This window comes from Mya arenaria, chromosome 1, assembly GCF_026914265.1.
Source record: "Mya arenaria isolate MELC-2E11 chromosome 1, ASM2691426v1".
Lineage (NCBI taxonomy): Eukaryota > Metazoa > Mollusca > Bivalvia > Myida > Myidae > Mya > Mya arenaria.
In genome coordinates, this window is record NC_069122.1 from 601,108 (window position 1) to 625,611 (window position 24,504).

Consider the following 24,504-nt stretch of genomic DNA (forward strand, 5'->3'; position numbering starts at 1 on the left):
CTTCAAAAGAATACGAACTAAAGTGTTTTGTTAACTCTATTTGCCTTAAATATGTGCTTTTAGAAAATTCGTGGGAATATGTCCTTATTATTTAATGTTGCCCTCCTTTAAATTCCATTTAAGTCTTTAAATTCCATTTAAGTGTACCCATGAGGCGTTGTGTAACGGTTGTACAACCTGGCTCAGGCATTAATATTAAATAAAATCGCCATTTTGTTTATTTTACCAAAACCAACTGATGGTACCCGCCTTTTAGGTCAAGTGTACGAGAGCAACAAGGAACCATTCAAATGTATTCCTGAGGCGTTCTGTAATACAACCTGCCTAACATTAAACGGGAAGGAGTATAAGGAAGGGGAGAGAATCCTGGATTCAACCATATGTAGAATGGACTGCGAAGTCTGGTGAGATGGATTGGTTACTGGATCTTCAAATTATATAGAATCCCGTCATTCGTTATTTAAGGCTGAAATTCGTTAGTCGCAACACACAAAAGTCGTTGGGATTTAACCGTCAGAATTCCTTTTCACTTGTTTTGTCACAACAACATGCATTTCGACCATTATGAGCCGTAACTGAACACATAGGTGCCTTGTCATAGAAATGCAACAAGTAATTTTTCCTGCTGCAATAACAATGCGCATTTCATATATTTCAAATATAATCTTGTTTCCCGTTACAAGCTACTGTGACCAGCACCAGGTGAAGCGTACCGGCGTCTGCACAGGCACCCCGCCACCGGTAAGTAGCACCGTCACCTCCTCGGTAACCGTCTCCCCACCAATCTTCACTGCCTCCCCGGCCGTCCCCACCATGACAGCCAAGTGTGTCCAGAATGGTCACACAGCCTGGATGAGCGTATCAGTCCCGACGCCCTACAACCAGGGTGACGTTGATTCCATCAGAAACCTCCGAAGTCAATACACATTCTGTGACGCCAGTCAGATGACAGCTATCGAATGCCGTGTCGTTGGAACAACAACATCATCTGCTGCTGCTGGGCAACGCGTGTTTTGTGACCTGAGGAACGGGCTGAAGTGTTACCATAGCGAGCAGAATCCGGGAGAACAATGCCATAATTACGAAGTCAGGGTCACTTGTGACTGCAGTAAGTAATTGTGATGGACTGCTTCGAAATTGCGGCTTGCTTTTTTAAAAGAATATTGGTGGAATTAGCGTTTTATAATGATCATATTCTATGTATCATTTTGATAAATCTGTATGGGAAATGAAAACAATTAAGGCAAGAGTATGTTTTTATTTATAGCATTTACTATTTCTTTTTTTTCAAACAAATTGATTGGTCATTTAAGTATTGTTTTAATCTATGTTTTATAATCAGGAATTTTATGTAGAGTGCAAACAAAACAAAACTGCTTCATTTCTTTTAATATTTCTTCAATAACCTGAAACGATTTATTAACAATTATATCAAAATAAGTATTTGATTAGAAGCTTCATGTAAATGATCGATACAGTTTCATTAGTTCTAAAGGTATTGTAACTTATAATCAAAATTGATGCTAGCTGACTTTTGACATTTGTTTTCCTCTTTACTATATTCAATTTGTATTTAAGTACTATAGAGCTGCATATTTCAAACACAAAATAAAGCAACCAATGTTTTTTCTCACCACGACTTGTCCTCGGTCAGACCTTCCAATGTTCAATTTGTTTACATTACGCACCTGCTTTTGCTTAATTCATAATTATAAATGTCTTAGTTGTTTGATGATTGTCTTTAAGAAGTCTCAGTCGGAGGTTTTAAAGCTTAGTAGTGATTCTGGACACATAACTTGTTAAATATCTACAACAGCATTATCCTAAAGTATGGGTTATTTTACATACTGTATTTTAATGCATGTTTTACTTTGATAAAATAGACAGATGTCGCTCAGTTCCACCAGTAACTTCACAAACAAGACTAAGGAAACAAATGGAACAATACAAAGTACTCAATAGAACTCGTAACACATCCTAAACATTCAAGAAACACACACCATACTTTCCATTTGGCTGTGTTTTCAGGTCTGCCACACACCACCACTGTTGCTCCAAACACGCTTCCCACAGGCTCCCCAACCCCTCGGCGAATGGACTTGGGCATATCCACCACCACACTTCATCCAAACCAAACCTTTGTCACGCCTCCTAAGCTTCCCTCGCCATCAACCGAGTGTAAAGAGCCCGGATGGACAAACTGGATGAACAGCGTGAAACCTGTGGACGGGAATGACATAGAATTCCTACCCGGTCTTGTCAAGAGCTTTGGATTCTGTCGGGAAGACCAGATCGCCTATACTCAATGCCGACGAGTTTCAGACAAACTGAGTTTTGATGACACCGAAGACCTTCAGACCGTGTGTAGTACTAAGGCTGGTTTTGCCTGTTATGGTTCAAACCAACCCGACGGCCGATGTGACGACTATGAATTCAGGGTTTACTGCCAATGTGAAAACAGCGGTAGGTGTCTTCAAAATATATCTTATAGTTGAATATTAAACATATTAATACTTGCCAAATTAAACTATGAAAAAACTTCAGACATTTGATTGGTTTGGCTGATAAACAAATACAGTTTGAGAACTAACGCTTATAGTTTAAACGATTAACATGTCTCGTTTAACCAAATTACGTTTCTCGTGTTACGACATAATTGGCCAATCATAGTCGACGATGTCGCAAACTATAACAACGTTCATGTGTTGTTGCCAGATTTGTTAAAATATCATTATATGCAATACTTCTTGGAAATAATTTTATTATATGATCATCTCTTGCCTCGGCCTTATTTACAATTTCACGAAACCGGGTGATAATATTACGCGATTTTAAGTGGCTAGTTTGTCCTTTACCGACATACGTAGGTCGTTTAAAGGAGATGCGCTAGTCGTTTAAACGAGTTACCAAGTCGTTAAACGAGATAGGTAATTCACTTTAGCGAGATATAAGATGACACGAATGTCACCTCTTTGCCACCGTAAATGATTAAAAAACGAAATAAAACTTTATAATTAAACATGCGTACGCAGGGCTCGAACGCTCAAGGAACAATCAATGCAATGGTTATTTAGGATTAGATACAACCTCTAGCAACCAGTCGATTCTATTTGTTTTACACCGTGTTCTATCGGGATAAGAAATATATATTAAGAAAGCAACTGTTCTAGTAAGTTTAGCTGTGATATTATACTAACAGAGGTCAGTTGGATCTGCTCAGCTCAACGATCGCTCACGTAAGCAAAATGATCAGTTTTTTAACCCGGTTAAATCGGAATGCATCATCTACTGCAAGCGGGGAACCAAGTAGTAAAATCGTGCTATCGTGCAAGCCTTAACTGAAATTGGGATTAATCTGTTTGCATCAATTATATACTGTTTTTTTTTTTTTTACAAATATCATTTTTGTTTCGTCGATAAAATACTGGACAAAAACATATGCCCTTAAAACGTGCGGTAAATTAAAGGATTGAACTACGCATTAAGACTATTTTATTCCGAGACCGACCGTCGGATTCCCTGAGTGTAAAACTGTATAACTAACAAGCTAACAGCTGTCAACGATGAATATATAACTATTTTAAATTAGTAAACGCTGAATAAGTTGTTTGCAACATCTACCATCCTGATTAATACTTACGGGTGTTTTTACCATATTTAAACAATCTTATAGTATATAAGGAAACAGATATATATTTTATAATGCTGTACATTTGTTAAAATTCAATGTTATTTATGGGCTGAAGAAAAATAGTTTCACTAATAGCCTTCGACATGGACTTACGATTAATACGTCCGTGTCTTCGAGTAGTCAAAACTACCATATGTCTCCATGTCGCAGTGTGTGACAAGCAGCTCATCAGTGATGTTCGGTCAGTGGGCGACACACAGTTCACGGCATCGACTTCTGTTAGCAGCTCAACTGCCGCCATGGCGCGCCTGGACAGCGTGAGCGGATGGCGGGCGGCTTCCGGCGACAGAACACCCTGGGTGCAGGTCAACTTTCAGGAGCCCGTCACCGTTGCCGGCGTCATTACACAGGCTGTAAAGGTAAATTTAATGTTTACTAGGGTTGTTTAAAGAGTTGTAAAATGTTCTCCGAGATTTCTTTGTTTAAAGTAATCATTTCATAAGAACTAACAACAACAACAGGCTTAATGGAATACACGAATATAGTATGCTATACTTCTTACACTTGATCATGACCTTATTTAGGTGATTCAATAAGAATCAAACACACATATTAAAGGTAAAATATAGATATTAGCTCTGCTTTAGTCAAAGACAATTTATCCATAAAAATATATAATGATGCTACGATTAACAAATTATAAATCGACAGGATAATAAGAGACATCATTATGAATTCAGACTGAAGTTTAAATCAACGCAGTAAAATGTGAATTTATTATTGTGTCCATATTTTTTAACGTTCTTGGTTTTATTATTTTCAATTGATCAAGCTGCAAGACTCATGTTGTTCACTTGAATTACTTTAGCTTGTTAATGTTTGTCAGACCTGAGCAAATCTTCGGATACCCCCGATACCCTACTACGATTTGCTTCGTTATGAACCCTGGGAGATTTGACTAGGAAGATATCGTAATCAAGCAAAACTAATGGGGCAGTTTTGTTTGTCATGCAAGGAACCAATGTGGTATTATTCGCTGACACTCAAACTAATGTTTTTCACAAGAAAGTGAATTTTGAAAGTTGATTTGAAATCGGTCCACCAGATTACTACAAATTTTAAATAGATACTTTAATCAGTAAACGAGGGTTTGTCAGTCAATTGTATATAGTGTAACGGAAGAATGTACCGTATTTGCCGACGATGACCTTAAATAACTCGCATACTTCAAAGTAGCTTCTCTTTAGTTTCCATAGCATTACTTAAGGTACTCACTTTTTTAATCCTTTTGCAGGACGGATCGGCGTACACCTCCAAGTATACACTATCCTACGGTAGTTTCAACTGCTCCAACTTCCAGATCTACACCGGCACCGACGGGAAACCAATGGTGTGTACATACATGTAACTGAATCGTTCCCAGTCACCGATTTAAACCTTATTTTGTATAAAGACTAATCTTGTCCGACATGTTCGAAATGCAAGTTCACTGTTTTTAATCAGGAGCTGAATTGAAGGAAATTTAAAAAGCAGAAACAGACGATTTTCTGAAATGGACTGCGATACCAGTTCATACACGTTGTAACTCTTTACCTGTCTTTCGTAATCAATACATATAACTAAAACGATTTATAAGTGTTTCAAATACGTAAGTTTTTAATTTCAAAAAGTGTTAGGCAACGATAGTTGACTTAAACACAGTTCTGAACATTCGGAGCATGTATAATGTTGCTAAATATAATAAAGAATACCTTTTAAATACTTTCAAAATCATTTTCACACCAATGAGTGAAGCAATCACGTCCCTGGTCGGCTGCTCAACTTTATTAAACGCGTTTTCAATCATATTATTAGTCTAGGACACCATTGCATTCCTACCAAAACAAATCAACGTGTATGCTTTCCAAATGTATGTATAACATGGAAATATTGAAGTCAATTGTAAAAACAATGTAATGTAGAGACTGAAATGATGAAAATAAATATGATGTTAACATATTATCATATTAAGGTACATAATTTATGACAATTGTATTATCTATATCCGTGTTATTTAACACTTTTACACCATCGTTAATTTAATTCCTTGTTTCTTTTTAATACCATACCCAAACTATTGAAACATGAACAATATCGAATATAAAAGATCTGAGCAACTGGTCACATTTTCTGTATTTATCGTCGTTTTCTACACACTTCAATATGTCTAAAAATTATTCATTTGTAGGTTTTCGAGGGTAACACAGGAGGCTCCGGTGATGTTCAACATATTTTGCTTGAAGAGATAAGGGCTGTATGTGTGAGGTTAAGTCCAACTGAATTTACCAGCGCTCCAGCCCTGAGATTTGATATCCTTGGATGCCGCAAACACAGTAAGTTTCTTTTTTATATACATTTTTATACTGCTGGATGCCGCAAACACAGTAAGATATTTACAAATGTATATCTGCATACTGCTTTACAATTAACGCGCAATATATCGATTAATTCATTTATCAACAATCTTAACCTTATATCACATACCACAATATGCCCAAATACTAATAGTGTGAACATTTTAAAAACTCATTCCAATGTGGTATCACTTTCAATAAAGTATCATATTTCAATTTTAGTTCCCTTAACGCCTTTAACCACAACCACTCTCATGCCTACTCCAAGTGGACATGTCACCGGTGTCACTACCGTGAGCAGCAACAAAACCACGCCCATGCCCTTCATCTGCGTTCCTGGATGGACACCGTTCATAAGCGTTGACACGCCCGGAGCTCTTAACACCTGGGAAAAGAGCGGACCGGGTGACACTGAACCAATTACCGAACTCCGGAATCTGTACGGCTTCTGTGCCTACCCAACCGGTATCCAGTGTAGGACTAAGTTCGATAAACTTCCGTACACGATGTCCCTCGATTTCGATACTGTCTGCAACCTTGAGAAAGGATTCGAATGTCTGAATTCTGCACAGGATGGCATGGAATGTGGAGACTATGAAGTCAGCTTTCAGTGCGACTGTGGAACAAGTAAGACATTAATTGAAATATCAAATAATTCTCCTTTTACGACAAACTCAGAAAAAATACCTGCCTTAAAATCCTTTCGTTGCACAAGTGTGTGCATTATTTATACTTTATACCATATCTGACGTGGTAACAGGAGGGAAAACAAAAACTATTTTAAGTCTTGCAAAATAATTGACAGAATTGATATACATATTTTTTATTAATAATGTATACAACTTTTGCCTTAATTAGTCTTATGCAGTATTGCTTAAAATATACATACCTTTCAATCGGTTTCGCATAGCATACCGAAGGCCAGAAAATGTTCACTTGGGTTAAATTCTTCCGAAAAACCTTAATTTTAACTAACTATGTTTTAGCCTCGCAAATCCCAACGACAATTTCAAATGTAACTGGTACACCATCGCCTCCAAAACCCGCTTGCGGATGGACTAATTTCATAAACAGCTATCCTAGAACACCGACAAGTACTGGCGACTACGAAACGATTCATAACGTTAGGATGAAGTATGAGTTCTGCGAGTTCCCCGTGCGAATCGAATGCAGGGATACGGAAACGAAAAAAGACTATAGGACTATCAGTCAGGCAGGTGTATCTTGTGATGTCAACCGGGGTCTTGTCTGTGAAGACAACGGTCAATCTGGAGGAAAATGCAAGGATTATGAAGTAAGACTGTACTGTGTTGATGCATGCAGTTCCACAATAAATCCGACAGGACATGCAACTGGTACGACGACTCTCACTCCACCTGGCCAGTCATCCCGTACACCAACCTTGACGTCACCAGGCCACGGCAACGGTACACCAACATTGGTGCCGACAGACAAAGCAAACAGAACACCATCCATGACTACAGCAGGCAAGGTCACCGCCACACCGACCCTGAAGCCACCAGGCCAAAGCACCGATACGCCGACATACACACCGCCCGGCCAGTCCTCAGGAACACCAACTCTGGCACCACCAGGCAAGACCACGGGAATACAAACCTTGACACCGACAGGAAAAACCAGTGGTACACCAACCCTAACGAAACCTCGCCAAGGCACCGATATTCCAACACTGACACCAACAGACCAAGTCACCGGAACACCAACATTGACGCCAACAGGCAATATCATTGGCACACCAACAATGACACCACCAAGCAAAGCCACCGACACAACTACCCTGACGCCACCAGGCCAGCGCATCGGTACACCAACATTGACGCCAACATACAAAATCAACGGCACACCAACAATGACGCCAACAGGCCAGCACACCGGTTCGCCAACACTGACGACAACAGGCAAAGTCAACGGCACACCAACAATGACGACAACAGGCAAAGCCACCGACACAACTACCCTGACGCCACCTGGCCAGCGCACCAGTACACCAACACTGACGACAACAGGCAAAGTCAACGGCACACCAACAATGACGCCACCAGACCAGGGCACCGATACGACGACTCTCACACCACCCGGCATCTCGTCCAGAACACCAACCCTGACACCACCACGCATGTCGTCCGGAACACCAACCCTGACACCAACAGGCAAAGCCAATGGCACAGCAACAATGACACCACCAGGCACCCACACTGACACACCTACCCTGACACCACCAAGCAAGGCCACCGATACACCGTCTCTCAAACCTACATCAGGCCAGACCACAGGAACACAAACACTAACGCCAACAGGCAAAGCCAGTGATACACCGACAATGAAACCACCAGGCAAAGTCACCGGCACACCGACCCTGACACAACCAGGCCAGGGCACTGCTACGCCGACTCTAAAACCACCCGGCCAGTCATCTGGAACTCCAACCCTTACATCACCAGGCAAGGCCACAGGAACACCAACCTTGATATCACAAGGAATAGCCACCGGTAAACAAACAGTGACGCCGACCCTAATACCACAAAGCAAAGCCAGTGGTACACCTACTCTTACGCCACCTGGCCTAGTCAATGGTACAACACTGTCACTAACAAGCCAAGCCCCCGGTTCGTCAACCCTTAAGCCACCTGGCAAAATCACCAATACACCTACTCTTGCGCCACCAGGTCAAGCCAAAGGTACGCCAACCTCTATATCACAAGGCATAGCCACCGGTACACCAACAGTGACGCCACCAGAAAAAGCCAATGGCACACCGACCCTAATACCACAAAGCCAAGCCACCGGTACACCTACTCTTACGCCACCTGGTACACAAACACTGTCACCAACAGGCCAAGTCCGTGGTTCTACTGGTACGCCTTCTCTAACCCCGACAAGCCAAGTCACCCGCATACCGACCCTGACACCACCAGAACATGACACGGGTACACCAACCCTGACAACACCTACCATTACGCCTACACTTTCCGGTCCACCAATTCCCCCGGGAACCGGTACCCCAACATTTACACCACCGTCCATAATTTGCAAGGAAGGCTGGACGGACTGGATTAATTTGGGGAATCCAGCAAAATCTGAAGGAGACTTCGAAACTTACAAAAACATTCAAGGTACGGATGTTTGTCTGCATTGGTGAATTTAAACGAAGTCATAACTGTTTTTGTTTAACAAAGTCGAATCCATACATCTACATAGGCTAACGTAACACGGCGGCTCTTTTCATTTGTCGTATTATAGAAATACTACCACCACGCATGCCAAAATGTTTGCAAACACGACCTGTCATTCAAATAGTTAAATTTAGAGAAAACTGTGTAGGTCATTGATACTTCGTATGCAGAAAAAAGAACTGGGCAAACATTTTACCGATGTAAACGTAAAACAAATCATTCACATTTTCAAGGTTATCCAAATACCTGTGAGGAAGTCGTGGCCGCGGAGTGTCAGATCGCATCTACCGGTCAAAACTATATGTACTCAGGCCAGGCTGTGTCTTGTAGTCCAGAAGGCTTAATGTGTGAGGACGGGCCATCCCAGAAGTGTGTCGACTACAAGATTAAGTTCTTCTGCTCATGTATGCATTTATGTAATTCATCTTCACTATGCATGTATGAAGGCTTGCGATTTTTTATTTGATTGATTTTGCAACCCGTTTGATAAACCCGCATTACTGTAAACTGGTTTACCTACTGAAACAGTTATAAGTTTGTTTTCTCTGTACTCAAAGTAATTAATTTTTTATTTATGATACCTTAATTATCCGTTTATTAGTGCACACGTTTATTTCCTTCGTCTGGGACATAACGTTAAAGTGAAATACTACAAGGTAAATGAAAATAATGTTTACACTGCAGCTTATTCTTGCTCTGTATTTCGTGTGAATAATAACCACCGCTAAATCGTATGAATGGGTATCATTAATAATTTATCACTATTTTTATTATCAAATATATAGCAAGGTAACGTTGAAATAATTAACCATAACTTTATTTGCAGGTCCCTTAGAGAGGACAACTCCTCGTGTCACCACCATCGTTAAGCCTCCCCCAGGCGTGGGCAGTGTTACACCCACAATGACCCCGCCAGGCGTGAGCAGTGGTACACCCACAATGACCCCGCCAGGCGTTGGCAGTGGTACACCCACAATGACCCCGCCAGGCGTGGGCAGTGGTTCACCTACAATGACCCCGCCATCACAGAAAACTGGTAAATATGATTAAATCACTTTTAGAAGATATTCCTTTAGCACGTTTTCCCGTTTTCGTCGTTTGCTCCGGTTGATCTAAAAACTCAAGATCATAATGCCGCGTTATATCGTTCCACGGAGAGAAATTATTGTAAGATTGTAATGACTTGTAACAGAGTCGTTTTATAGTTAACATTAGTACTATTTAAACGTTAAGTGTTTAAATCACAACTTGCTCTAAATTAGTTAGAAATATACTTTTATAAATGGATTCTAATTATTTCATATAAAACAGTCTGATGTGATTGTTATGGTGGCATATAACTACCTTAAGAGTATATGTTAACGTTCGCGAATTGTTTTGTATTAACCTCTAAATTTTCGCGAAAATTATCTAGCTCTCTAGTTAATACTCGCAAAACCTTTTCGGTAGGATAAGTATCATAGGATTAAAAAAACAATTCGCGAACGCTATTAGGTTATCTTACGGCAGCACTATACCACCATAGTTTTACTCTAAAGCATATGTATATATTATGTCGGAATATTAGAAAGTATTTACGTTTGGCATTGCCACTCAACGTTTGCTACAAAAACACCAACAAATCCACAAATATCATAACTACTCAAAGTGTCAACTATATATGTAGTACATGTATTGTATATTCAACGATTATAGCTTGAACCTAGTGTTAAACTGTAATGGTACTACAGAACAGAGACCGAGGCTTAGTGAGAAAATTGCACTTTGTGTCGGGCTAAATATAATTTGGACATACGGAATCAAAAAGTAATGAAATAAATTATGATTATTCAAGAAATATTAGGTTTCAGCTGCATGTTTGAATTTAAAGTCATTTAGAATCAAAACCGGAGAAATTAAGTCTTAAGCATTTTATTCTATGAATGCAACAGGGTGCATGCTATCGAAAAATAACAGGATGCCGCACTCTTCAGTAATTTTAGATCAAACCCTCACTATAGTAGTTCAAATGTATCTCCTGCAGGTGTACCGACCATGATTTCTCCAAGCTTAACCGATGTTAAACCCTCACTATAGTAGTTCAAATGTATCTCCGGCAGGTGTACCGACAATGACTCCCCCAAGCGTAACCGGTGTCCCAGGGACGACGGGACATTACAACTGCACACAAGGTTGGACTTCCGCTATGAGCGTCACCACTTCTGCCATTACCGGGGACGAATTAGAGACAATCAGTGACTTGAGGAGAAGATACGAGTTTTGTGACGACGAGATGATTGTGTCAATAAGGTAATTATGCATTCCTTTATTATTGCCAAAGTCTCGGCTTGTTAGTCACATCAAATTTTAAAACAATCAGATACTATTGCAATGTGATGCAGGCAAACGTTTGAAACGCATATAAAATATGCGTACTAGTTTCGTAAGATAGGAGCATCGTGATTAAACAGATAAAAATCAGTTTTGTATTTCAGAATAAACATCAACCATCTGAAATATTCTCCCTAGCGTTTACTTGCCTGTTATCAATTTTTTCAGGTGCGCCGATCTGATCTCCGAAAAGACCGCCGAAGAGTTGGGTCAAAAGGTCACGTGTGACATGACCCAAGGCCTCATCTGTAAGGGTGCAGACCAGGCCGGTGGCAAGTGTGCGGACTACACGGTGCAGCTTTACTGCGACTGTGAAGGTATATATCGGATATTTTAACCTAAGGGTATTAAAAATAGATATAGAATGTTTTTTTTTGTTGTTTTTTTTCAAATTGAAGCTCACATAAGAAATAAAATGCGAAATATTAAATTCAAATAGATGAACGACCAATTTCCCAAAATGAATATTAATAGTGTATGGCGATCTATTCTTTTGAAATCTGATGTTAATTTATCATCTAAATTTTTCACATGAATATTTCACAGCCCCCTTGATGACCACTACCTTAGCTCCTCCAATTATACCAGGCGGTACCCCAGAGCTTCGTCCACCATACCACGAGCAAGTCACGCCAACACTGAAGCCTAACTTGCACCCAGGAGAGAGCCCAGTCACGCCCCGAAAATCATGTGATATGCCCCTTGGAGTAACAGACAGGCAGATCGTGTCAGATAGCCAACTTTCAGCTTCGACTTCCTTCAATTTTAGCTACGAAGCAACTAATGGTCGTCTGATGCAGCAACCTTCAGGAACGAACGGAGGAGCGTGGATGCCAAGGTTATAGTTGTTACAGCAAAATATATAGATAGTTATAATTCATTTTTATGATATGTTTGTGAAAAAAAATCACAATCATGCTGTGAGTAGTTAAACTAAAATACCATTGTTCTCTATTCAACGCATGTGTTAAATTATCTTCAGATTCTTCGATACTCAACAATTCATTCAAGTGGACTTCGGTCACCCCGAAAAAATATCCGGAGTGGTAACACAAGGACGACAGGACACTGACCAATGGGTGGAATCATTCCTGATTGAGACCAGTCTTGACGGTATTCACTGGTACAAGTACGTGGACCGCGATTCCAAGAAAGCCTACACCATATTCCCTGCAAACTTTGACCGCAACACGGCCGTCAAGTCTTTCTTCGACCGTGAGGTAGACGCCCAATACTTGCGCATCGTACCAATGACATGGAAAGGCAAGATTGCCCTTCGTTTTGACGTGCTGTCTTGTTATGGTCGGTCAAAAACGCAGCCTCCGGGCCATTACACGACGGAGAGGCCAACAGTCACCACGCCAACCTCAGTTGAACCAACACCCCCTCCTTGTAAGTGTTCTATTCGACTAATATCAACCTTGGCCTTAATACGTATACGTTCCATAATCAAACAAAAGCCTTTTATATATATTTCAGCTAAAATTTAGCATAATTTGATTAAATCTTGCTGTAATAATTAAAATTAAAAATGATTTTTCCTTGAGCTCATGCGTTGCTTTTTGTAAGTGGTAAATTATCTGATTATAAAAGCAGTAACATCTTGAAATGAAACAGATAAGTATTAAAAGGTACTTTCCTCACCAACAACAGTGTGCTTGGAGCCCATGGGTATCGACAACCCGATGCTCGTAAAAGACGGTCAGCTTACCTCTAGCTCTAACCTTGACTCGATGCACGGTGCGGCTGCTGGCAGATTATATAACGAGTTTACTGGATGGGCCCCTGTGTACGTACACTGAAGGGTTGCACTGTGTATTAAAACTAGTATATAATGTTGGAGATATTCCTTTTTTTACATTTATACTAAAATACCTGGTACGTGTTGGTTATTAGAAAGTTCGATTTTGAGGTTTTGATCAAAACCCGTCAAGCAAATGGTTTGTATGATGATTTATTACGAGACGGTTTTTACCATGTATTAATCAGCAATATGTGTCCGTCATTCTGGTTATAAGTATGCATTATTTATGCCGCTTTCCTTGCACTCTGTTTTAGTTCGACTTCCGGTAAGCAGTGGCTACAGGTAGATCTACTAGAGCCCCGCTATGTTTCCGGTATCCTCACTCAGGGCATCCCAGACAAGGACATGTGGAGTGTACAATATGTTGTCTCCTTCTCCAATGTGAGTGGATGGTTGAGTTCAATATTAATGAAATATGATAAACACTGAAAATCCGCAACAAAAACACAAACCATGTGTTTTCGATTTACATTTATACAGAGCTCTGCGTACTATTGAAAACAAGAATTTCAAATTGAGAGTGGACCACGATAACTTTTATTTATGAAATGGGTAATAGTCTAATAAAAATAAACATTATCCTGTTTACAGGATGGCAATACCTTCACTGCTTACTCGGAGAAGAATGGTGGACTCCCTATGGTGTTTAATGCCAACAACGATCGTAACTCCATCGTCAAGATGATGTTCAATCGAAACATTGTTGGACGATATGTCCGAGTCACACCTATTGAAGGAGGCTGGGCGGGTATCGGTCTGAGGTTTAACCTGATTGGCTGCTTTAAGTAAGTCGTTAAGCTAATTGGCGTCTCAAACTATGTTTTATAGCTGATTGGCTGCTGCTAGTAAGGTTCTTAGCTGATCAGCAGTAAGTCTTTAAACCGACTGCATGTTACGAATACGGTGTAAAACTTGTTTGATTGTAAAAATAAAAAAATGACGTCTTCGAAGCAGATCCATGATCTAGTATTAGCACATCTAAGCAACCCTATTGGAACAGGTTGGGTCCCAGACCCAAACGGGAGTCCTGTGAGACACTGCTATGCACTGTTGCATGTCGAAGAACTAGAAATTCTTTTATCAGGACTATATATCTGTGCACTTCTACTCTGAGTGGGTCCGACGCTGATTGATGAATGTGCCGTTGTTCTCGTTAAATAAACATACATCCACCCATTTGATGTGTTAGTATGACGTCTATCGTGGAAGGTGAACAATATAATTGCAAGGTATTGGCAAAGCCTCGAGTGATTGGAAGAACACCTGATCAAAACCGCTATTTGTTCACTTGCTAGAATAAATTTGTCGTCATTTATAAAATTAAACGTTTCTAAAAACGGAATTTATATTGATGAAATGCGGCAAGATTCAAATCATATGTCTTTTTGAAATTATTTAGTGTAAGCCAAGGGTATTTTCTCCGTCAAACGCACATCAACAATGGCCTCACTCACAATTACCCATTCACAAAATGAAGTCACGTATAGAAATATCTATAGCATTAATATTATATATATTATTCTACCTCCGTTCAGCATATCTACTACGGCACCGCCCATGACATCCCAGACAGTGGTACCACCTACTCCGTCATTCGTCCTCCCCAACATGACAACACCTATTATCATACCTCCAACACAGATTCCCCTAGGTAACGTATTTAATTCAGGTATATCGTGACATCAACATAGACTCTCCAGGGTAATGTCTTTACTATAAATCTATGGTACCACCAACACAGGTTCCCTGAGGTAACAATTTGATAATAAGTTGACGACACGACGTGCTGAAATTAAAAAGATCTGTCATCCAATTTGTACATTAAACTAAACATTTAAATAATCCAAGATTCTAGATATTGTTTATGCATTTGCAAACAATATGTAATGCTCATAAAGACAATTCTTAGAGTAAAATTCATGAACATGTATATCATACATAAGTTTCATTTTTAATAAAAAAGACCATGACACAACGGTACACTTTTTCTGGTAATAAAAAATGACCTGTATTTTCCTTAGTGTGTACCATCCCCATGGGTATTGGCAACCGGTACACCATCGGAGCCAATCAGATCTCAGCTTCCTCCAGCCTCGATATCGAGCCGATATCTTCTTGGTCTTCAGGAATCAAGTTGCCATGGACACCTGTGTACGCGCTTTATATTCCATTATAAATGCGGCCTTATGCATATATTATGTATCGCTTGTTGTACTGAATGTGGTTTTAATCATAACGGAATCTTTTTATATATTGGCTTATATATAGCATATTAGCGTTTTAAAGACACATCCACCATCTATGCCTTACATTATAAACAATATATTAAACATAGCAACTTCATTGAAAAGTAACTTATTTTGCAGGCCCACGGATCCCCACCCGTATGTCCAAGTAGACTTCTTGGAGCCTAAAGCTCTCTCTGGCGTGCTCATTCAAGGCAGCCCGTACAAGTCTGAATGGGTAACATCCTACCAAGTTTACACCAGCTTAGATGGCAATACTTGGACACCATACTCCGACATTCTGAATGCTAAAATACCTACGACTTTCAAAGGCAACAAGGATAACACTGGACAGGTTACTAATTTGTTCAACAGGAACATCTATGGTAGATTCATAAGGCTCTACGCAATCAGTTTCCACACAGCTGCTACCCTGATCTTTGAGGTCTTCGGATGTAATCCATCAGAGGCTGTCAACATGACAACAACAGAGTCTCCAAGCGGTGTCAGCACACTTACACCCACTGTGTCCCCGCCAGCGGGCTCCAAGAACACCCCGACCATAACTCCACCTTCACGGACTGGTACCCAAACCACACAAGGCTTTGGAAAGACTGTGTCATTTACAACTCAAACCTACGTGGCTCCCCCAACAGGTAGGATCACACTTTGTCATTGCTGCTTTGATATTTAAATTATTTTTTCTTCGATATAAAAAGCAATTATTTAAAAGCATTTAACAAAGACATTGCAAGTGAATGGTACATCGAACCGAAATAAATCATAATGCTTTCTACACCAACATCGACTTTGTTTTTCAAAACAAGAATGCCAATTTTATTTCTTATTATTATGAGCTCGTTTTGGTGTGTCGGGTATATTTTAATAACAATTTAGTGTTTCTGCCACATTTTATTATGTTCTGCTTAGGTAGAGTTCGTCCGTAACACATTTTTCAAGAAATTTGTATATTGGGAGTTCAATGCAATTTAAAACATAGACGTGTTCCCAAAAGTCTTAGTATAGGTAAATGGGTGTTTAACATTTTTTATGCTCATTTCAGTGTGTCTGACGCCAATGGGTCTTGAGTACACCCGAACCGTGTTTGATCGTCAGATCACTTCCTCTTCAAAAATAAATGAGCACACTGGGGCTTCACAAGGCAGACTACACAGTAACTCTAGCTGGATACCTAGGTAGGATTATCTGCTTATACAAACACACGTATTTAAAATGACGTCTTGATAAAACTTATTATTTTGAAATATTGTGAAACTAGACAGAAGTGTGTATTTGCCTCAGTGTGTACCACCCCATACTATCACTGTGTTTATTTCAGTATAAACGACTCATCTCCATGGATCCAAGTCAACTTTGAAAATACAAAACTTCTGAGCGGTATTTTGACACAGGGAGAAAACGGAGGGCAAAGATGGGTCACCAAATACACAGTGGATTTCAGCATGGACGGCAAAACCTTCTATCCATACACCCTCCTTCTTGGCGACTCCAAACCCGTTGTGTTTAGTGGTAACAACGACAGCAACTCACTGGTTAGACAGCTTTTCAACAGGAACGTCACAGCGCAGTACATCCGTATTCATCCTAAAGAATGGCACGGAAATGCAGCAGCTATTCGGTTCAACATCATCGGTTGCAACCCAGACAGTCCACAGACACCAATAGTAACGACTCCAAGTCCCTCTGTCACCCCACCAACCAACGGAACAGGTGTCGGAACCACGACCGTGTACGAGCATATCAGTACCATCTCGGGAATGGTTATGTTCCCGCCTTCACGTATGTACAGTGTTTATTGACAGATCATCGTTTCTGGCTTAGTCTAAGTTATGGGAAACATTTATTTGTCGGTCAATCCGTGTCCGCTATTAGCTACTTACAAATCCAATCGTTTCAATGATAATTAACCAAAAGAAGCCTGTTGACAACCTAATAAATCCTTATACAATTGTACTTCTGTCTTCTAAACCCATTACTATAAAGGCTTTCGATAGGCTTACCTATGATAGTGATATCTGAATAGCTTAATTATTACAGTTTGTACAGTACCAATGGGGGTTGCAAACACTCTGATTGTTAAAGATCAACAGTTGAGTGCCTCATCATCCAAGGATATGTTTAGTGGCGCCGAGAGGTCGCGATTTGATGCCCAGAAGGATGGTAGTTTCTACGGTGGCTGGGTTGCAGGGTAATTCAGATAATATAAATATATGCATGTATCTACTATATTGTGTTGTGTGTGCGTGTGTTTGTGTTATAATAACCGAATGTTTAAAATTCACACTTGTAAACTTGCTTAAAGCTTATGATTCAAACATTAATATTTTGTATTACAGAGAAAGTAACAAGAAGCAGTACATCCAAGTGGATTTTCTGGCACCATACTACGTTGGCGGAATTAAGACTGAAGGACGCTCGGACAAAGACCAATGGGTTACGAAGTACGAGATCTATTACAGCACGGATGGGAAACACTATAGTGCCCTGCCCAAGTCCTACCTGGATAGCTCGCCAATGGTGTTTTCCGGAAATAAGGACTCCGGCACGCCTGTTACAAACTTGTTTAACCTCGTTGCCGCACGATGGATCAGGTATTACTTGGCTACAGATGATTTTTTTTCTATTGGAATATGAAAACGCCGAACTCTTTACTCCTTTGTTACGAATATGACTTAATTTAAATCAAATATTTTTGTTTTATAACATAATGAAATGCACTTTCATGACGCACTACTTTGTTTATTTACGTCCTATTAATATCTTTAAATGGTACTTTTTATACGGCGACGACATCAGAGTTAAAAACGGCCGTATTGTATTATTTTTACAATATATCATGCTTGCAGATATTTGATTAATTGATAATGAATAAGGAATGTAATTATTCAAATAATTTGTTGGTGTTGTATATTTTCGAATATCATGCTTATTGTCCATATCGCGTACGATCGAAGGTCGAGTGCGATGTATCTTTACGCAAGCATCAAGAAATTATATAATCCCTCGGACCAAACGGCACACGTAGAATTTCTTTTATTTCATACCTCTTTTAAGTATTTTTAAATGCAAAAAAAAATATTTGACAGCAACCTCCGATTACTTTCACGTTTAATTGCCGTAGTGTTTGCACATGCGCACAAGACTTCTGTTGATACAAAACCACAAAGCACATTGTTTAATAAGGATTTTTTTTCCAGTTTCAATATTTTACGTTGCAATTATTCAATACTTTCTACCGAAATTTTACAATTATCAAATAAATAAGAATTTACACTTAAAACTATACAACCCCAATGTTCCGTGCATATTGGAAAACATGTTAAAACAGTTAAACACTAATAGATTTTAATCTTTAAGAGGTAGAAAAGAGTTGTCAAACACACAAACAACTTTAAAATATGTATCTGGAAGGCTTTTTCACCCTGATGAATGCAACATCAAACTGAAAACTTTCAACCTATTCTTTAATATATACAGAATCCACCCAGTCGAATGGCACAACGCCATTGCTGTGAGATTTGAGGTTCTGGGCTGCATGTCTCCGTCGCGATCACACCTTTCGACCACCGCCCTTCCCACCACTCCTACTTCTCAAATGGCTGGTACGCACTTAATACGATATTTGTTTGTTTTAAGTTAAAGAAAGGATCTGGAAAAAAGGACGAACATTATTAAAGCACGATAGTTATTGAAAGAGTTAAACACGAGTTCACTCATAGTGGATATAAATTTTGAATAGCTTACAACATGTTTTTGTAAATTGTTATTTTAATGATAATGTATGCAACCAATATCTTCGGCTGAATCTGTAAGAATCAATTTATACAAACAAACGCCCAGCTTAAGATCAGTTCAAGTAAGACATGGTTCTATACCTGCTAATGAAAGATCATTCAACCTTTTCAGTAACTGGTTCCCGCCCACTTGGTACCGGTTCCACCACCGGCACAACGCCAGCGTCTAGTGTTAGCCCAACCGCCTGTGCATACTGGACACCTTGGGTGAGCGCCAGCAAGCCAGACAAGGAGGGGGAATACGAATCAGCCTGGCAGTTGAAACAGCTTATTACTTTCTGCGACTACCAGTACGTCCAACAGACCGAGTGTAGGACCACAGGTTAGACTTTACTGATATATTGTATCAAGATTAGTGAGATCGTTCGTATAATTAGTGTGCTTAACGTTTTAATGGAAAACCCTCTTATGTGTTCGATCTTTTGCTTCAAAACATGGACTCATTAAATGGCAACATGCATTGTCCTCTAAATTGTATTGTTTTCATTGCATTTAAAGGCATACTTTTAATGCGTCAGTATTGATATATGGTTGCGTTCGAGGCATTGTTTTTACCCATAAACCCACTTACCCTATTATAATATATATATATATATATATATATATATATATATATATATATATATATATATATATATATATATATATATATATATATATATATCCGAAACATTATTCTATGTAACGCAAAATTAACCATCAATTCTACTGTTTTAAACGTTAACCTAATACTCGTATCATATTAGAGATATGGTGTCTCAGTCCACATATTGCATTCAAAAATGATGTTACGATATGTTTTAGGTACGCACATCCCGTTCGATCAGACTGGCGAGAATGGTGTGATTTGCAACAATGACTTGAAGGGCCTTCTTTGTTACGCCAAGAACCAAACCGACGGCAGTTGTCTCGATTATGAAATCCGAGTCTTCTGTGACGAATGTGCATCTACACCAGCTGTTACAACAGCGGCTCCAAAGACGTGCAACCCACGCTGGCTACCTTGGATTAACAACATGACACCAACAACCGATATGAGCTACGTCGAGCACGAGTTCATGAGCCTACAGAAACAACAAGAACTTTGCTTCGATGGCAAAATCACTCGAATTGAATGTCAAACAATATATGGAGTGAGCTTCCACAGTGCTGGGACCGTGGGCTCTACCTGTGAGATTCTTAGCGGACTTACCTGCAAGAATAGCGACAACTATCCTGTTCCATGTGATGACTACCAGGTCCGATACTACTGCGACTGTGCACGTACGTACCCATCACATTTGATAACATATGTGAAGGGGTTTCCAGTACGGAAAGAACCATCTGCATCGTGCAAGATGGTCGTATGTTTCGATCAGGACTGAAAACACATAATGTCTTTTTCTAGCATACCTTAGATTATACATTTATGAAAAAAACATTGTTGTAAGAAACGCATGTATGTTCCTTACAAGAAAAAGCTTGCGCAACGTTGGTTACTTCCGTCATGACCCATAGTAATTTCAGAACAAATGTCTTAAGCTACATTCTAAGTCTTGTTTGAATTTATATGTAATTTGGCTTTCTTTCAATGGCATTATGTACTTAGCATAATATACCAAAATGTAAAAGAAGAGTGCGTGACTCATCTGAAATTGGTGTGTGGAACATTCAAGCTTAGCTTAACTCACCTAAAATGCATGTCCGACGTTGTCTTGTCTTGTCTTAACTCAGAGAATAAGATTATTTTGAACGAAGGTAATACCAGTTTTTTTATAAGGTCAAATATATCAGATTTGATATAAATGTTAAAGCTATGTACGCTGAATGTCTTAGTCATAAGTGTTTTATCATGTCAGCGTTTTAGAATATTAGTATTAGTGGTACAATCTGTCTGATGCTATGCAATGACATACACAATGTTCAAACAAGGCAGATACTTTATCCTCTACAGCGGCACCAACACTCCATCCAACAGGCTTTGCAACTGGAACCCCGACAATAACACCACCTGGTTATACAGGCACTGGCATTCCGACACAGACAACTGGCGGTAACAACAACGGCACTCCAACCTTAACACCACCAGGTTATACGGGCACAGGTACTCCGACAATAACTCCTCCTGGCTACACAGGAACTGGCACTCCGACAATCACTCCTCCTGGCTACACCGGAACTGGCACTCCGACAATCACTCCCCCTGGCTACACAGGAACTGGCACTCCGACAATAACTCCTCCTGGCTACACCGGAACTGGCACTCCGACAATAACTCCCCCTGGCTACACAGGAACTGGCACTCCAACAATCACTCCCCCTGGTTACACAGGAACTGGCACTCCGACGATATCTCCTCCTGGCTACACCGGGACTGGCACTCCGACAATCACTCATCCTGACTACATCGGAACTGGTACTCCGACAATAACTCCCCCTGGCTACACAGGAACTGGAACTACAACAATGACTCCTCCTGGCTACACCGGAACTGGCACACCGACAATTACTCCTCCTGGCTACACCGGAACTGGCACACCGACTATCACTCCCCCTGGCTACACAGGAACTGGCACTCCGACTATCACTCCCCCTAGTTACACCGGAACTGGCACTCCGACAATCACTCCACCTGGCTACAATGGAACTGGCACACCGACTATCACTCCCCCTGGCTACACCGCAACTGGCACTCCGATAATCACTTCCCCTGGATACAATGGAACTGGCACTCCGACAATCACTCCTCCTGGCTACACCGGAACAGGCACTCCGACTATCACTCCCCAAGGCTACACTGGAACTGGCACTCCGACAATCACTCCCCCTGGCTACACAGGAACTGGCACTCCAACAATCACTCCTCCTGGCTACACCGGAACTGGCACTCCAACAATCACTCCCCCTGGCTACACAGGAACTGGCACACCGACAATCACTCCTCCTGGCTACACCGGAACTGGCACTCCGACAATCACTCCCCCTGGCTACACAGGAACGGGCACAACGACAATCACTCCTCCTGGCTACACCGGAACTGGCACTTCGACAATCACTCCCCATGGCTACACAGGAACGGGCACACCGACAATCACTCCCCCTGGCTACACAGGAACTGGCACACCGACAATCACTCCCCCTGGAAACAATGGAACTGGCACTCCGACAATAACTCCTCCTGGCTACACCGGAACTGGCACTCCGACACAGAAACCTGGCGGTAATGACAACGGCACTCCAACCTTAACACCACCAGGTTATACAGGCACAGGTATTCCGACAATCACTCCTCCTGGCTACACCGGAACTGGCACTCCGACAATCACACCCCCTGGCTACACCGGAACTGGCACTCCGACAATCACTCCTCCTGGCTACACCGGAACTGGCACACCGACAATCACTCCCCCTGGCTACACAGGAACTGGCACTCCTACAATCACTCCTCCAGGCTACACTGGAACTGGCTCTCCGACAATCACTCCCCCTGGCTACACTGGAACTGGAACTCCGACAATAACACCACCTGGTTATACTGGCACTGGCACTCCAACACAGAAACCTGGCGGTAACAACAACGGCACTCCAACTTTAACACCACCAGGTTATACGGGCACAGGTACTCCGACAATCACTCCTCCTGGCTTCACCGGAACTGGCTCTCCAACAGGCTATTCTGGTACAGGAGTTCCAACTGTTTCTCCAACAGGCCATTCAGGAGGGACGCCAACACTCACACCAACTACTTGTGCTATTGTCAGTAAATGGTCATCTTGGGTCAACCGCCATACACCGGATGCGACTACAGATGAAATCGAGAGCATGACAGCTGCTGAAAAATTAACATTCTGTGGCTTAGGAAAGATTATTGCTGTTGAGTGTAAAACTATCCATAACATACCAAGTTACAGTACGGGAGACTTTGGTATTAAGTGTGACATAACCAATGGTGCCACGTGTGAAGCCTTGGATAACTTCCCTATTGGTTGCCAAGACTACATGATTAGATACCAATGTCAAGAGCAAATTTGTGGTGGTAAGTACTTAATCCACCACACACGGGTTAAATATATAAGGATCAGGTTTAGATTTAGGTTTAAAGTTGTAATTTACAGTATCTCCATATAAGAATAATAAAAACTATTTGCAATGATGTGTTGACAAATATAAATCCTTTATTTAACGTACTTTAAATAAAACAAACGTTATGTAAACAAGAACTTTTTATAGCTTATCAAATTTGTGGAAATGACGAATTCGATCAACATTTCAGAACCAACTACAACAAGCCAAACCACCGATGGTACCGGAACCGGAACGTTCAGTCCAAAGGTACCCGGTCAGAACACGCCGACGGTGACACCACCCGGCGGAAGCACAGCCACACCCACTGCGGTCCCCACTACCGTCTGTGCCACAACAACACGCTGGAGCAGTTGGATGAATCGGGACAAACCGACCACAGGAGAAGGGGATAAGGAGGTTAGGTCTACACATGTTTTTTTTTATTAATATTGTTATGTTTGTCGTTATTTGAATGATTGTTTAAATGATTTTGAAGCCACGCATTCAGATTTACAAAAACTAACTTACAATGGGATATAGTGATATAGATTGGTTACTCCTTTGTGTCTGTATATTAATAAAATATGTACAATTTTCTGTATAATTACAGATCATTTTTGTCAAGTTGTTTTTATTAAGAATTGTGATATATCGTATTAGAATGTCAATTACCCTGGTTGTGAACATGTTAACCTTTTTAATAGGTAATGACCGGTGAAGAAAAACAGAAGTTCTGTCCAAGTGGCGCGATTGCGACAGTGGAATGTGCTTCAATCGATGGTGTACCGTCTTACCAGAGTATGGACATAGTGGACTGTAACCCGATTACTGGAGTCTTCTGTGATAACAGTGTGAATATGGGAATGTGTTCAGACTACATGATTCGGTACCAGTGTGAGGAGACAACATGTACAGGTACACGTTTACCTATAGACTTACAGTGCATGTGGAACAAATGACGCCTAAATGGTATCAATAAGATGTGCACACATGTTTGCCATACATGTTTACTCATTAATACAAAATGG

The 24,504-nt window shown here is 40.6% G+C and overlaps 1 protein-coding gene across 1 annotated transcript in view; it reads left to right on the forward strand.

The window, feature by feature from the left end:
• Positions 1 to 24,504, forward strand: part of LOC128234827 (uncharacterized) — a 90,377-nt gene that overhangs the window by 42,423 nt on the left and 23,450 nt on the right. Inside the window, exons 2-31 of the mRNA XM_052949361.1 lie at positions 257 to 404; positions 684 to 1,108; positions 2,029 to 2,463; positions 3,842 to 4,050; positions 4,926 to 5,021; positions 5,859 to 6,003; positions 6,247 to 6,651; positions 7,011 to 9,158; positions 9,452 to 9,622; positions 10,045 to 10,254; positions 11,318 to 11,507; positions 11,757 to 11,905; positions 12,135 to 12,426; positions 12,571 to 12,980; positions 13,242 to 13,377; positions 13,647 to 13,773; positions 13,984 to 14,177; positions 14,928 to 15,043; positions 15,414 to 15,543; positions 15,759 to 16,273; positions 16,681 to 16,813; positions 16,957 to 17,417; positions 17,676 to 17,826; positions 17,975 to 18,229; positions 19,116 to 19,240; positions 19,545 to 19,754; positions 20,237 to 20,695; positions 21,366 to 23,451; positions 23,701 to 23,893; positions 24,181 to 24,391. Coding sequence (XP_052805321.1) covers positions 257 to 404; positions 684 to 1,108; positions 2,029 to 2,463; positions 3,842 to 4,050; positions 4,926 to 5,021; positions 5,859 to 6,003; positions 6,247 to 6,651; positions 7,011 to 9,158; positions 9,452 to 9,622; positions 10,045 to 10,254; positions 11,318 to 11,507; positions 11,757 to 11,905; positions 12,135 to 12,426; positions 12,571 to 12,980; positions 13,242 to 13,377; positions 13,647 to 13,773; positions 13,984 to 14,177; positions 14,928 to 15,043; positions 15,414 to 15,543; positions 15,759 to 16,273; positions 16,681 to 16,813; positions 16,957 to 17,417; positions 17,676 to 17,826; positions 17,975 to 18,229; positions 19,116 to 19,240; positions 19,545 to 19,754; positions 20,237 to 20,695; positions 21,366 to 23,451; positions 23,701 to 23,893; positions 24,181 to 24,391 — 10,935 coding nt within the window. The remainder of the gene's footprint in view (positions 1 to 256; positions 405 to 683; positions 1,109 to 2,028; positions 2,464 to 3,841; positions 4,051 to 4,925; positions 5,022 to 5,858; positions 6,004 to 6,246; positions 6,652 to 7,010; positions 9,159 to 9,451; positions 9,623 to 10,044; positions 10,255 to 11,317; positions 11,508 to 11,756; positions 11,906 to 12,134; positions 12,427 to 12,570; positions 12,981 to 13,241; positions 13,378 to 13,646; positions 13,774 to 13,983; positions 14,178 to 14,927; positions 15,044 to 15,413; positions 15,544 to 15,758; positions 16,274 to 16,680; positions 16,814 to 16,956; positions 17,418 to 17,675; positions 17,827 to 17,974; positions 18,230 to 19,115; positions 19,241 to 19,544; positions 19,755 to 20,236; positions 20,696 to 21,365; positions 23,452 to 23,700; positions 23,894 to 24,180; positions 24,392 to 24,504) is intronic.